At 38.1% G+C, this 13870-nt stretch overlaps 2 protein-coding genes across 5 annotated transcripts; one reads left to right on the forward strand and one right to left on the reverse strand.

Moving 5' to 3' along the window:
• Positions 1 to 262: 262 nt before the first annotated feature.
• On the forward strand, positions 263 to 6417 carry cdk5rap1 (CDK5 regulatory subunit associated protein 1). 3 transcript variants are annotated; one of them, XM_026307084.1, is made up of 14 exons: positions 263 to 760; positions 874 to 993; positions 1075 to 1178; positions 1267 to 1301; positions 1542 to 1642; positions 1729 to 1939; positions 2354 to 2474; positions 3307 to 3537; positions 3684 to 3781; positions 3895 to 3950; positions 4462 to 4592; positions 4703 to 4852; positions 5296 to 5436; positions 6058 to 6417. In XM_026307084.1, exons 3-14 carry the CDS (start codon positions 1101 to 1103, stop codon positions 6124 to 6126), a joined length of 1422 nt encoding a protein of 473 aa, XP_026162869.1. In that variant the 5' UTR covers positions 263 to 760; positions 874 to 993; positions 1075 to 1100; the 3' UTR covers positions 6127 to 6417. The 3 variants fall into 3 exon arrangements, with proteins under 3 accessions (XP_026162869.1, XP_026162870.1, XP_026162867.1); XM_026307085.1 differs by having other exon boundaries at positions 263 to 447; XM_026307082.1 differs by having other exon boundaries at positions 263 to 993.
• Positions 6418 to 6732: 315 nt separating this feature from the next.
• Positions 6733 to 12323, reverse strand: LOC113130440 (bactericidal permeability-increasing protein-like). 2 transcript variants are annotated; one of them, XM_026307087.1, is made up of 17 exons: positions 12255 to 12323; positions 11306 to 11375; positions 10654 to 10757; positions 10463 to 10577; positions 10240 to 10371; positions 10011 to 10166; positions 9833 to 9896; positions 8645 to 8705; positions 8473 to 8564; positions 8181 to 8357; positions 8034 to 8093; positions 7784 to 7951; positions 7623 to 7690; positions 7496 to 7538; positions 7359 to 7422; positions 7005 to 7081; positions 6733 to 6902 (listed from the first exon to the last, which is right to left on the reverse strand). In XM_026307087.1, exons 3-17 carry the CDS (start codon positions 10754 to 10756, stop codon positions 6861 to 6863), a joined length of 1422 nt encoding a protein of 473 aa, XP_026162872.1. In that variant the 5' UTR covers position 10757; positions 11306 to 11375; positions 12255 to 12323; the 3' UTR covers positions 6733 to 6860. The 2 variants fall into 2 exon arrangements, with proteins under 2 accessions (XP_026162872.1, XP_026162871.1); XM_026307086.1 differs by lacking the exon at positions 11306 to 11375 and having other exon boundaries at positions 12255 to 12313.
• Between the last annotated feature and the right edge of the window lie 1547 nt (positions 12324 to 13870).

The raw sequence follows: 13870 nt of genomic DNA on the forward strand, positions 1-13870 counted from the left end.
CAGACGATACAAAGAAAAACCTGAGCAAACAATAATATATTATATTGCTGTTTTAAAAAATAAAATACATAAAAACAACCCCCTGACACTTTTCTTTAAAAATATATATAGGTATAAAAATATCCTTCAGCTGCAAGAGTCCAGATTTTAGGACCGATTAGAAAAATGGGGTCACTTTAACGCTGGAAGTAGTCGCTCGGAACCATTGTTTTCAGTAAGTTTGATTTTAGACGGACTGTAAATTTGAACGTACCGTTGAAGGACAAGTTTGGCCAACGTACAGACAAGATGCAAGAGGAGTGTGTTACGCCTTCTTTCTTTTTGGCTTTAACAACACATTGATACGGACCTGAGAATTTTGAGAAAGTCAAACACACATCTTCCTAATACTTACACGTTTGCTTCAAAATATTTTTACACTGTTCTCCAAACTACTATAATTACTCGGTAACTAACGTTTATTTTACATTTCTACGGTTCCTGGTTAACGTGACTGTTCAGGCGTTGTTTCCTGTAAGACATCTTTGGCTCCACATCACATGTGCCCAGCACAGATAGCACTGACTGATACAGTAGGAAAAGCTAGGATGACATGTTATGCTAGGCTGCTCTAAGAGTGTATAACCCTAACCCTAACCTGACAGGTATCGGAGCTGTAAAGGTTTGGTCTTGCAGCAAGCTAACATGCTAGCATGGGACATCTCAAGATTTTAAAAACCTTCAACTTATTTCACTTCCCTCCACCCTGGACACCTGTCAGGTATATCCAGCCTAGATACTGCTCTAATGCAGCTAACACCGGTGTCACGTCAAGAGAGAGCAGGACAAGCGTCCTTTTGGACAAGTTTAGGACTCAGTTATCTTCTGGTCCAGGTTTCCAGGATTTCATCACAGGAGTTTCAGTGAATAAGAGTAACGTTACTGCAGGGGGAGAAGACTCAGAGAAACATGCTTATCTTTCTGAAGACCTGGGAAGTGGGAAGTCAAGGAAAGGTTAGTGTGCATGGCTAAAAACCACCAGCAAAGGAAAGCTTGACTTGTGTGAATGCTAAATGGGTTTTTATCATATTGCAGTGTATTTTGAAACCTATGGATGTCAGATGAATGTAAATGACACAGAGATCGCCTGGTCCATACTTGAGAAGAAAGGATATCAACGCACGGCTGACTTAACTGAGGTACAGCTGAACTCTGTCTCTTCTATTTGACCATTTTAAAATCGCTCATGTGAGCAGCATTGACTTTAAAGTGTCTTTGTATTTGCAGGCAGATGTTGTCCTCCTGGTAACATGCTCCATAAGGTTTGACATTAATACAGACTTTGAAGAATCCTAAGAAAATGTTTCTAATGATACTTTAGAATTGAATATTTTACAATTGTACAAACCATGGCTAAACTTTGGCATCAATATTTTTATATATGTATATATATATGCCTGTCCACTATATGTATATATATATATATATATTTGACATTTTTACCAAACTAACTGACTCAGAGAGGCGCCCCAACTAATGGAAACAAACATCTCACATGACAGAGAAAAAGCTGAACAAACCATTTGGAATAGACTACAGCAGCTAACAGCCATGAAAAAGAAACGCTTAAAGAGCCACGCACCAATGAAAATTGGGATTTTAGGTAAGTTAGTTCACTAATGCATACAGATTTGTCTGCCCTTACATAGGGTACATAGATACTGTTTATTAACTGGAGTGGTTGTTCAGGTTGCATGGCTGAGAGGCTAAAGACAGAACTTTTAGAGCGGGAGAAGCTGGTAGATGTTCTTGCTGGTCCAGATGCGTACCGAGATCTTCCTCGTCTCTTGACTGTTGCTGATGGAGGTCATCAGGCGAGCAATGTGCTGCTGTCATTAGAGGAGACCTACGCTGACATCATGCCTGTCCACTATGTTCCTCAGGGAAACAGTGCTTTCGTGTGAGTGTGTGGCTTGTTTACAGAACTATGGTTTTTAGAGGAGGTGGTTTAACCCTTCACAACACCTCCAGTCTGTCTAGGAAACTGAGAGCAGCTGAAAGTGTATTTCATATTTTTAAGTTTTTCAAAATTCAAAACCTTTAACTTTAGCCAGGCCTTTGATTAGAACATTTTATGGGTATCATTTATTCTAGTACTATTCTAGTAGTTCTATTCATTTATTTTATTGTCTACATGTTTCATTTTTTTGTTTATATTTTATTTGTCATATGATCTAATTTTCTATTTTAATCTATATTATGTTTTTTTTTTTTATTATTTTGCATTTATAGCAGTTGCACTTTGTTTGCACTTGTCAATGTGTAAAGCAAGTTACATTAACCTGTTATTAAGTACTTCTTCTTTATTTGTTAGGTCCATCATGCGAGGCTGTGACAACATGTGCAGTTACTGCATTGTTCCCTTCACCCGAGGAAGAGAGAGGAGTCGACCTGTCAGCTCCATTCTTGAGGAAATTCGGATGCTATCTGACCAGGTAGACTACAACATCAACACTAATAGCAGCCTGTTAAACGTCTCTATATAACAAACAAAAAACATAAAATAGACCAAAATATTTAGGAAAAAAAAACGAGGTGTATAAGGGAATATCACAAACAGTTCTGTTGTCAAACAGTAGCAGTTGTTTTTGTATGATTTCTAACCAGAGTATAAACCCACAGTATTTGGCAGCAGTTGTCATGAGTAAAATGAGTCTTAGTAAATTTATAACAAAGGTATCTTGTATAATTGTTTTCTTTTTTTGCACAAAATGTGTTAGAATATTCTAACGTAGAAAACAGAAATCTAGTTTTGCTTAAACTGAACACTAACAAGTAACACATTTGGAAACACAACAAATGTTGACCTTTAAGCTTTAAAGTAATGTGACAATAACAATGAGATACAAACACACAAAAATGGCGACATCTGCTGGTCAAACCTTACATTACATTTCTAAGCAATCTTTAGTGCATGGAATCAGGCAATAATGCTGTTAGCTTTGATAATGATAGTTATATATGCAGTTTAGTAATACTGATGGGTTTGTTAATAATGCTTGTACACCTCTTACTACCTTAATATTAGGCCTTTATAAATATATGTTTATGGCATAATAATATGCATCTGTTGGAATGTGTGAAAATAAAATATGTTTTAAGGATATGATTGTGTGAACAGAAAAATATAATATTTTGGAGATGTTTGTATAAATTAGAAAGTGTAGTATTAACTCACGCAAAAACTTACCTTCAATCAAATGATAAAGACCAAAAGTGAGTGCCGGCTGTCCCTAACTTGTGTGTGTGGTGGATGTTTTTTGTTAGGGTGTGAAGGAGGTGACGTTGCTGGGTCAGAATGTGAACAGCTACAGAGACATGTCAGAAGAGCAATTCTACGGCTCAGACATGACCAAGCTTAGCCGAGGCTTCAAGACAGTTTACCAAACCAAACAGGGTGGTCTGCGCTTCTCCGATCTGCTGGACCAAGTGTCACGAATTGATCCTGACATGAGGATCAGATTCACTTCCCCTCATCCCAAGGACTTTCCTGATGAGGTGCACTTAAAGTTATATATGTAGATGTTTAACAAAGTTCAGTGTTTATATCTGGGCTGATCTTCCAGGAAACCCTGGCCATGAAAATGCATAATTCCCTGTATTAACCTGTCTGAAGCTTCCTGACCTGGTCTGTGTGTTTATAGGTTTTGCATCTGATTGCAGAGCGAGGAAACATTTGTAAACAGATCCATCTTCCAGCACAGAGTGGAAGCAACCAAGTCCTGAAAGCAATGCGCCGTGGGTAAGCGACTACTTTTTTTCTTTGAACTCAAAAGAATTCAGTTTGGAGAACTCTTTTATAAACTTCAAGGTGTCTCTAATAATGTGTCTTACACATTCATTTCATGGTTGCAGATACACTAGAGAGGCCTACCTTGATCTTGTGGAGAATGTAAGAAGAATCATCCCAGGTAGGTTAAAAAAAATATGGTTTAACTAAACCTGACTTTATGAGATAATAAAACATGATTGGATTATTTGGCTAAATTGTCATCAAAAACAGCCATACAGACATTTTAACAAAAAATATGAAAATTGCATTTCTGTTGGTACAATCTGGAATAGCTGTGTGGTGTATGCTTGTAATTGAGATCTGTCCAAATGTAGCCACAATGAAAAGAAAAGGTCAAATACTGTAAGAGCAAGCAACAAAGCCATTTCATGATGAAAAATAACAAAAGTTATTCCAGCAGAGATATTGTTCCATAATCTGTGTGGTGTGAAAAAACCCAGATTTCTTTCTCAGACACACAAGTACACACACACAGAGTCCTCTCCAAAATCAATAAACACTTTTTGTGTTTAAGTTTTGGTTGAGATTTAATTTGTAGTGGGAACTCCTGGCAGTCTCAGGATGAGTGTGATATCTCTGTGGGAAGATTTCACTTGCAAAGGAAATCTCAAAGACATTTTGTGTATCAGAGGTGAGTCTCAGCAGTGATTTCATCTCGGGTTTCTGCGGTGAGACAGAAGATGACCACCAACAGACTCTGTCTCTAATCAGAGAGGTGGGCTACAATGTGGGATTCCTTTTTGCCTACAGCTTGAGAAAGGTAAGCATTTGTAGGGTTTGTAATGCATATTACATTGCAAAAAATGTTTTCTATCTACATTTTAAAATGAAATCCAAGTCGTTTGACATCCAGGCCTTTGTCTTGCTCAGAAAACTCACGCCTATCATCGGCTACAAGATGACGTGCCAGCAGAGGTGAAACAGCGAAGGCTGGAAGAGTGTATCAGCGTATTCAGAGAGGAAGCTGTGAGGGTCAACACTGCTCTCATTGGCAGCACACAGCTTGTCCTGGTGGAGGGAGTGAGTACTGCTGAGCAGTATCTACTTGGTTGTGCTAGATTGCCTCAGTTTTTCTACTTATATTGTATATTTATTGCATATTCCATACAATGCTGTGAGCCTGCATAGGATTAATGGTTAAAAAATTCACGGCTTGGTATTATACCTCATTTATAATCCTGAACAGAAGCAGAGGGCATTTACACCGGTTTATTTTGCCAGAGTAAGTGTTATATTCTTTTTTAACTTTAGACAATATGATTGAAGATGGATGTAGGATATTTATTAGTTTCTAACACTCTCTTGATGGAGAGAGTGTGGTGTTGATTATTTACACAGAAATACAAACCCTGAATTGATCGTTTGTCAGTCTTGAAGTGCTTGAAGTCTTGCACCATTGTACTGGGTTGCTTCAAGCTGTTACCAGGCAACACTGCTCACCTCAGGTTTCCATTTTAATGCAGGAAAGTAAAAGATCTGCCAAGGACCTGTGTGGGAGAACTGATGGCAATATGAAAGTAATTTTCCCGAAAGACAATGTTGCTCTTGAGCCTGCAGAATCCCAAACTGGTCCTATCAACGCTGGAGACTATGTGCTGGTGAAGGTGGGGTTTGGTTCATATAGAACGTGCAGCTATACAGAGCCAACACTAATTTTTTCAAAATAATACCTGACCGACATAGACCATAACACTGTTGGATATTACTTGAACACTGATATACTGTGCCAGTGAACAGTTTTTACCATCAGGCCTTTAAGGGATCCTTATAAAAATGTTTATCTTATGTGTTAATAACTAATATTAGTTGATGTGTTGTTTCCATATTTATTGCTAAAATTAATATAATAATAATAATATTAATATTAATATAATAATAATAATAATATCAGCCTCAAAATCCACCAGTGGTCATGCTCAATCTTAAACAATGAATATGTTTACTTACAAGTTTCATTAGTTTCAGATGACAGGTTTCTCAGGTTTTGTGTCTCTAAACTAACGAGCAAATAAAACTTTCATTCTAAGTGTTCAATTGTTTTATTAGAGGAATCTTAAAGTCATGTTGAGCTGTGACATATCAAGCATAAATCAAAAGATAAGGCAAAAGATTACTGCATGAAAAAGTAGTTTTTTTGCCAGCATATTTCTTCAACAGTCATCACAGTCAGAGAATTCTTTATCCAACTATTTCATGTCTTTGGTATTTTGTGTCTTTTAATACAGATATTATCGGCCACTTCCCAGAGCCTGAGAGGTCAAGTCCTCAGTCACGGCTCCCTGAGAAGCAAGTGACACACTATGAGAGTTTGCCGAGGCACGGGGTTGGAAAAAAATGTGTCCTTAGACACAGCCCTGATTGAAACACCACAGGACTCTTATTTTTTTAATTATAAAATGTCCTTTTTTTTGTCTGATTTTGATGATGCATGGACATTTAGATTATCTTACACCGGACTGCTATGATGAGCTATGAAAACTGAAATGTTATTTATAAAGTTAGCAGCAACTGTCTGCATGTACACACTGAACTGTTTAATATACTGAAAGCTATTTGGATAATACAGTTGTACAGTCTGTGGCTGATTTATTTTGTTCTGTTTGATTTTTGGAGATATCATGGATCAGCACATTTCAGTCTCTGTGAGCTACAAACTCAGAAGCACTCAGAAAGATATTACCTAAAGTCAGCAGCCGAAATGTTTCTGATTTGCTTTGAGGGAGCATGTTATTTCAGAGAAGATGACTGTGGTGACAACAAATCCCATACTGCAGAATATCCCCTGTGAAGACAGGACTGCAGTAATACATATACATTTTATATATAGAAAACTTGGACTGAGGTCCCATTTAAGATACAAGAAAAATACATAAGTATATAATAAGTGTAATAATAATATAAGTGTTATCTAGATGAAAACTGGAGATCTCCATATTTCAGGTGTGTAATAAGTTGTACTCATGCTGTTTTTGCGGCTTTAGGGTGTCATGCCTCAGAAATAAATCCTCAGAATGTTCAGGAATGCAGTTCAGCTTGTGAACTGAACATCTGTCCCAATCAGCATGTAGTCCTAGAAAATACATTGAGTCTTGGTGAATATTTCCTGTGATATGATAAATTATTCTAGATAAAAAAAAAAACATGCAGTTTCATAGAAAATGTCATGTCTGACCTTCAGGACTTGAAGCTCCGTGTTCACAAGCTTCATTTTTCCAATTTTAGGAAGAGGGTAGCCCTTTGCAAGTTGAACTATGAAACAAAATTAATGTGGATAAACCAACCACAACAATCTGATATGGCAAACAGTAGAGTAATATGAGCAGCAGCAATTTTTAAAAATAAATTGTAATTAAATGTCATACATTTTTTTTTGTTAATGTCTGATTTTTAGATTTAAGACCTAAAACTGTATTATCTATGGCCTCTACCCTCGGATTTGAGTAGCATGCAGCAGCAAGAGTACATGACATGACATGACATCACACGTAGTTCCCATCAAATACAACCTGAAAGTACAAAAACTCACCATTCAGTTTGGGTATCACCACCACTTTAAGGACCATTTGGAGGATGTTGTCGAGGGATCTGACCTGTAGGTTAGGGTTAGTTTGTTAAGTTGGTACTGATGGTACATACAGTGTTGTGTTAGAACGCACTTCTCACCTGAAACTCTCCCACGTAACTTGTCCCCAGGGTCAGATCCATCCTGTGCAAATGAGGCAAAATTAGACTGTGATGTTCATTACAAGGACCTTTGGCCCCAAGTTCTTAGACTTTTTTAATAACTCACTTGTTGAGGGTGACAGCTCCAGCCAACCTCATTTCACTAACAAACACTTGGGCGCTGACACTGGTGTCCTGTAAAGGCAATAGTGCTGAAGTTTTAATGTTTTTTTTTTTTTTTTTTTAAACCACTGAATAGCTTTTCATTATGCCGGCTTTATGACCTACCAAATTGAGGACAAAGAGAGGGGAAAGTGTAGCATTAGGTTGGATAGCATAGGCTGTCACTGTGCCAGTGGCCTGAACGGTTGCGTTGTTGGGTTCAAAAGTGACGACAGGGGTTGTCACCGTCTTCACCAGCAGTTTCATCATCAGACCTGGGAAGAGCTTGGCAATCTGAAAATACACAGTGACATATAGCTGACACTCTGCCAAGGGAGGTTACTGCTCAGAGAAAATTAGGGGAATGTGTTGTCACCTGTGGGATGAAAGCGCCAAATGTTTTGGTGTTGAGTCGGATGGGAGAGCTTTGAGGGATCTGTTGTCGCAGAGTGGAAATGATGATGTAGATCAGTGTGACATCAAGAAGGTGCATACATTTATGAATCAGGAGGAAGAGGCTCACCATGTCATCAGTGATGTACAGACTGAGGACACCAGCTTTGTTGTAGACAAAAGCGGCAGAATTGGCAGTGAAGGCAGACATACCGAGGGACAGCATGTTGTTGGTCTGAGGTGGCAGAGTAAAGGCTGTAGGGGAGAACGGGGGCTCCTGATGTTTCCCGATGTTGTAAAATTCACCCTAAAAGGCAGAATAAAAGGCAACAGAGGCAACAAATATGCAGTTATGTGTTTCTTACTAACCAACTGGACAATTCAGATTCAAAAATGTGCAGTGACTGATCAGATTTTTTTACCTTCAAGCCCAAGTCTATCGAAGACTGTGAAACTGTGGGCGACGACACCATTGAATATTCAATCTCAGCATACTGATCCACTTGGGCTAAAACTGCAGTAAGGTAGAAAGTGATATAAATATTCAGCATCAGTGATTACATCTAAGTGACTGATGAAAACAGGAGCTTTTACCATTGAGAGTTTTCAGCTGAGGATTCAAATCAGATATTGCGTCAGTCACCAAAGGGCAGATCTGCAACAGTACAGAACAGAGTGGCAGTGTTAGAAGACTCACACGGTGATTTCTGACTGGAGAAAGCAGTACTTAAAGGCTTCCAAAATGGATAGAGAGCAATTCAGAATCTGACAACTTTAGTTACTGCTTACTTTTCAGATTAAGATTTTATTTTATATCATGTTAAGAAACATATGATAATCTTATAAAACATGTAATTGCTGTAGATTAAACCAGTGGTTCTCACATCTTCTGACTGACTTAATTTATTGGTGCTTGTACTGCAAAAAGATGGGAGACAAAGGAAAAGCTATCATAGAAAGGTGTGTTTCAATGTGCCTTGACATCAGTTTTCTATGTCTCTGAAATCTACTGCAGGGTTGAACAAAATTCTTCCAAATGATATTCCATGATCTGGTGTTTTGATGGTGGTGCAGCACACTGACATGTTGCTCCAAAGTCTCTCATAGCTGTTTATCTGGACTGAGATCAGCTGACTGTGGAGGCCATAGCACATTATTCACATGCTTTTCATACTGCTCAATTTCATACTCTTCAGTGACCACCCTATGCAGTTGCTATGCAGCACTGTAATATCGCTTTCTCTGAAATTGTCAATGGACTGTTCTTGCTGACACAGCCTGATCACATCCTGCATTGACAGAAGTTGCTCTTTTGTTTCTCCACTAACACACAAGCTTCACTGACATCAAACCTGCGCTGTCAGCAACAACTTCCATCCCTATTTACGGATCTTACCTAAAGATCTAAATACAGAGTCTTGGTGACTGAAGCTCCCACCATCCATGTCCCAACAATGAACCCTGTGTCAAAGTCACTTAAATCTTTTCCTCTTGCCACCTGTGAAGTAGCATCTGGAGTTGGTATATTTCTGCACCCATTTATTCAGGGTTTTCCTTTAATATGTCACTTGCCCATATTCATTCATGAAACATGATCAACCCCACCCATGCTCTCAGCATAGGAATTCCCCAGTTCCAGTTTTCTCTGAGGAAGTTTGACAACAAAGGAAACACCTACAAACTTTGACCTGTATATTGCAGTGATACCTAGTGATATAAAAGGTGTTTTGTGAATATAGGCTGTCATTAAATACAGTGTTTGCAAAACTGGTTTCCTCTCACCTGTTTTTGTAGCGCATTACGCAAAGCCTTATCAATGAAGCTTGTGAAGAGATTGTATAGCCAGCTGGAATGAACAGCAAACACATAGGCATTAGGAGAGCATGCAGTACATCAGCCATGACGAGTAAAACCGGAAGTTCTTATTTTCAAACGTAAGATGCAGCAGGATTTATTTTACCTAGCTCCACCATGGAATTTGATTTTCGCACTGCCAACAGTGGCTGCGCAGTTGACAGTACTGACTGCGGGTCGGCCTGTCTCATCGCTCTTGATGGCAATAGTTGCACTGATAGTGAGTCCGTTCACATTCAAATCAAAAGAGCCACTGTCCTTTCTGTTAAGAGAAATGAGTCACTGCTGCAGCAGAAATACACAGTACAGTACAAAAGAGATCTTTTCCCACTCACATTATTTTGAGGTACTTGACCCTCCAGTTTCCATGCAGACTGATAGAGGCGCTACCAATAGACAGTCTGACACCCGTCCCTGGCACCAGGTCCACTGCTGACTTTGGTAATCCCACATCTACTATTTGCATACTGAAAAAAACAACATGTTTATTTAGGAAAACACTTAAAAGGTGCCACCTTAATTCTTTTGACTATAATTGAGGGTTTTGTGTTGCCTTACTTTGACAAGCTGTATTGCACCTTGCCAATGGGAGACACCTTCTCGGTCCCTGAGAAGTCTGGGACTTTGATGGTTTTGAGTTTCTGCTGGATCAAAGCAATGCCCAGTTGTCTGCCTAGCAAATGGCAAGAAAATTTCATGATGAAACTCTGGAGAGGTTGGTGCTTTTGACTTTCTGTTGTGACCCTTACCATATTCAAGGCCCTTTTCTGTTAGCTTGACTTTTACACCAGGATTGGTGCCTAAGGTTACAGGGATGACTGCTGCCAGAACGAACCAACAGATCCAGGACATCCTGACATGTTGTGAGGTAAAAAGGACAAGAGTGTTATTAAATTTCTCAATTTTGTGACCTTTGTTTGGCTGACATTTTTGCTGTGGTGTGAGAAATGCTTGGGAAGCAATAAACTTCCTATTTTGTAGTTCTTGTTTCAGTCATACCAATTAGTGGTTCTTTATTCTTGACATTTACTTCTCTCCATGAGTAAGCTAAACCAGGCTTTACACTGTATGTAGTATTTAATATCTTCTTCTTTTCCTTTCGGCTGCTCCCTTCAGGGGTCTCCATAGCAAATCATCTGCCTCCATTTAACCCTATCCTCTGTATCCTCCACACCCACACCAACTATCCTCATGTCCTCCTTCACTACATCCAAGAACCTGTATATAGTATTTAATATAATGTACATAAATAATATTTTTCACAGCTGTTGGTGTAATCAGCAGTGTGTTGTTTTATGGGTTTCTCATGTTAAAATATATGTAATGCAGTAAAATGTCCAATTTTTCCAACTGAGATGTTGTGGAGTAAAAGTATAAAGGCATATACAACAAAACCAGTACCTCAAAACTGTACTTTGAACAGTACTTGGAAATGTACGTAGTTTAGGTTGGATCCTGCTTTAGTCGAGGCCTGTGAAAGAGCTGACTGTCAGTACTGCAGATGAAACCACATGACCACTCATAAGTTGCTGGAGTTTTATTGAATTAGGGGAAAATTAACAGCCCAGTCTGCCATTTCTCTCCATTAGAGAATATGGATATTTGAATCACTCCAGAAATGGTCTAAACTGTACAGATGTAAAATGTGCTCAGTGGGAAATTCAAATCAAGACACAGCTGCAATATTTCAATGTCTCAGCTGTCACATGCTCATTCAACCATGATCAAAAACTCCATAAGTTGTTCAAGAATGAAGCAAATGTAACTGGTTCAATCTTGTGTTTTTTTTACTGTTGGTGTTTCTTGAACATTAGTATGTTTGTTTTGCATGAATGACAAATACAGTCTCTGAATTAGTTTGACAGATTCACTTGTAGATAGTCCGAACTGAAACTCTAAGACATTAATCGCAAAGAAGTATCTGTGTGGATCAGAAATGCAGTAGGACCCAATGTGCTCTTTAAAATTGTGCAAGAGTTGTTTAAATTAAAATCAAAAGCAATCAACGTGTGTCATACAAGACATTGGAACTTCTCTTATCCAAATGACATCCAAAGTAGTCATATCTAATCTAAATGTCCAACCAGAACACCGCCACCACTGGCACAATTCACATAATAGTAGATTTCTCTTAATATAATATCTTGATACTAATGTCTCAGTGCATATTAATTGTTTCCTTCTGAAAACAGGGCACAACAAAGCAGTCAGTGAAAACACTAAATAATAGCTTGCAGTTCTTTATTGTTCATTTAATTATCTACATTACTAAGATTAGCTCCTGCATGTCCACATATAGTCCTCAACAAATTAATATAATGATATACAGTGAATACACAAACACTCTTACCTGAAGCAGCAGTTTGTTGGTTGAACACGTCTGTCCTGATGTGTTGTCTGACTGCCAACAAGACAGAGTGAAAGAGGAATAGAGTCACATGGCCTGTAATTTACTTACCTAATCAGGAAGTGGAATTGGTTCCAAACTGATAAAAACAATAAGCAAACTAACATGTGGCTCGATGAATTCTTCACTGATCTACTCATGCAAAATTTTTCTAAATCACAAAACACCAACATTGCTTATCTATTGCTGGCATAAAGCGACTGTGTGATAACTGTAGTTTTGAAAGCTTGACATAGTTTGGAACAGGTTTTTGTGTTTGCATCTTTGGTTGCTGCTGTAGTGTTGCTGGTAAGTCCACTTTCTAGTTCCTTGTATGGATTTCCAGTAAAGTGTTATTTAAAAAAGAAAACAATGTTCTCAAAGTCAGTGCCTTAATCAGATTTGAAAGACACAGCATAACTCCTTAGCAAAACATAACAGTAGCAAATATTAGATGTGATTATGGAAAAGGAGCTAAACACGATGTGTTAATCACACATTATCTTTCTCATATTGAGAATGACAGGTCACACTATCCTTTCCTCCTTCTATGTTTGCCACCATAGCACACAAACTCTCCCTCCTTTGGACAGCACATTGACTGCTTGTGTGTTCCTGAGTGGAATGGTTCATAAACTATATTTGTTGTCATTATTATGTTTTTCTGTCAGTTCATTTTAAGGTTCCTCATGCAGGGCAATATGTTTTTGTAAATACTCTTACGTTTTACAAAGAGCATCTATATATAAATCTTGTATTCATAAAAGAAAATGGAAATGTTTTATTGTCAAAACTAAATTTTAACTTAGAAAATGTTAGCTTTTTACTGATTTACAGATTGTCTGATATTATGACCTTTGACCTTTGTAAAGGATTATCAGTGCTGATTGATAATAAGACATTCATCTATCTTCTTTTGCTCATGCACTTGCATTTGAAGCAGGTAGTCCACAGTCCCTCTCCACAGAAACTTTTTCCACTTTAAAACATTTCGCTTGCTGAATGTTTCCTTTAAGTGTTTCAGTCCAAGCCACTTAGAATTTCAAAAGTTGTATTAAGTTATTTAATTTTCAAAACCAAAGTTTATTTGATTATCTTAATAACCAGTTAAGCGTATTCCAACAATTTAGCATTACACGTCTGTAAGAGGCACTATCTCTTTATTCCACACATTCTTCTTCCTCATCAAAACCTGATGCAAAAATTGAAACCTGTATTATTTAAATATATTCACTTTGTGATAATAAATGAATATCTCATCAAGTTCTCTTAACGTTCTGTTTCTAGTGGGGCACACACAAATTCATTCAAAACAGTGATGTGCTTTCAATTCAATTCAATTTTATTTGTATAGCGCCTAATCACAATACAAATCATCTCAAGGATAGAGGAGAGAGAAAAGAACAGCAACAATAAACAACAAATAGACACTGCAGGTTGGTGGGACCAGTAACTGCACATCAGTGATATACAGCTCCAGGACCAGGGACACCTGCAGAAGGTAGAGAGAGAGAACAGATAGAGGAGGAGAGAGCACAAACTAGGGGAGAGAGAGAGCACAAGGTTAGTGACATTCAATG

The sequence above is a fragment of the Mastacembelus armatus genome, chromosome 5 (genome assembly GCF_900324485.2).
Source record: "Mastacembelus armatus chromosome 5, fMasArm1.2, whole genome shotgun sequence".
NCBI lineage: Eukaryota > Metazoa > Chordata > Actinopteri > Synbranchiformes > Mastacembelidae > Mastacembelus > Mastacembelus armatus.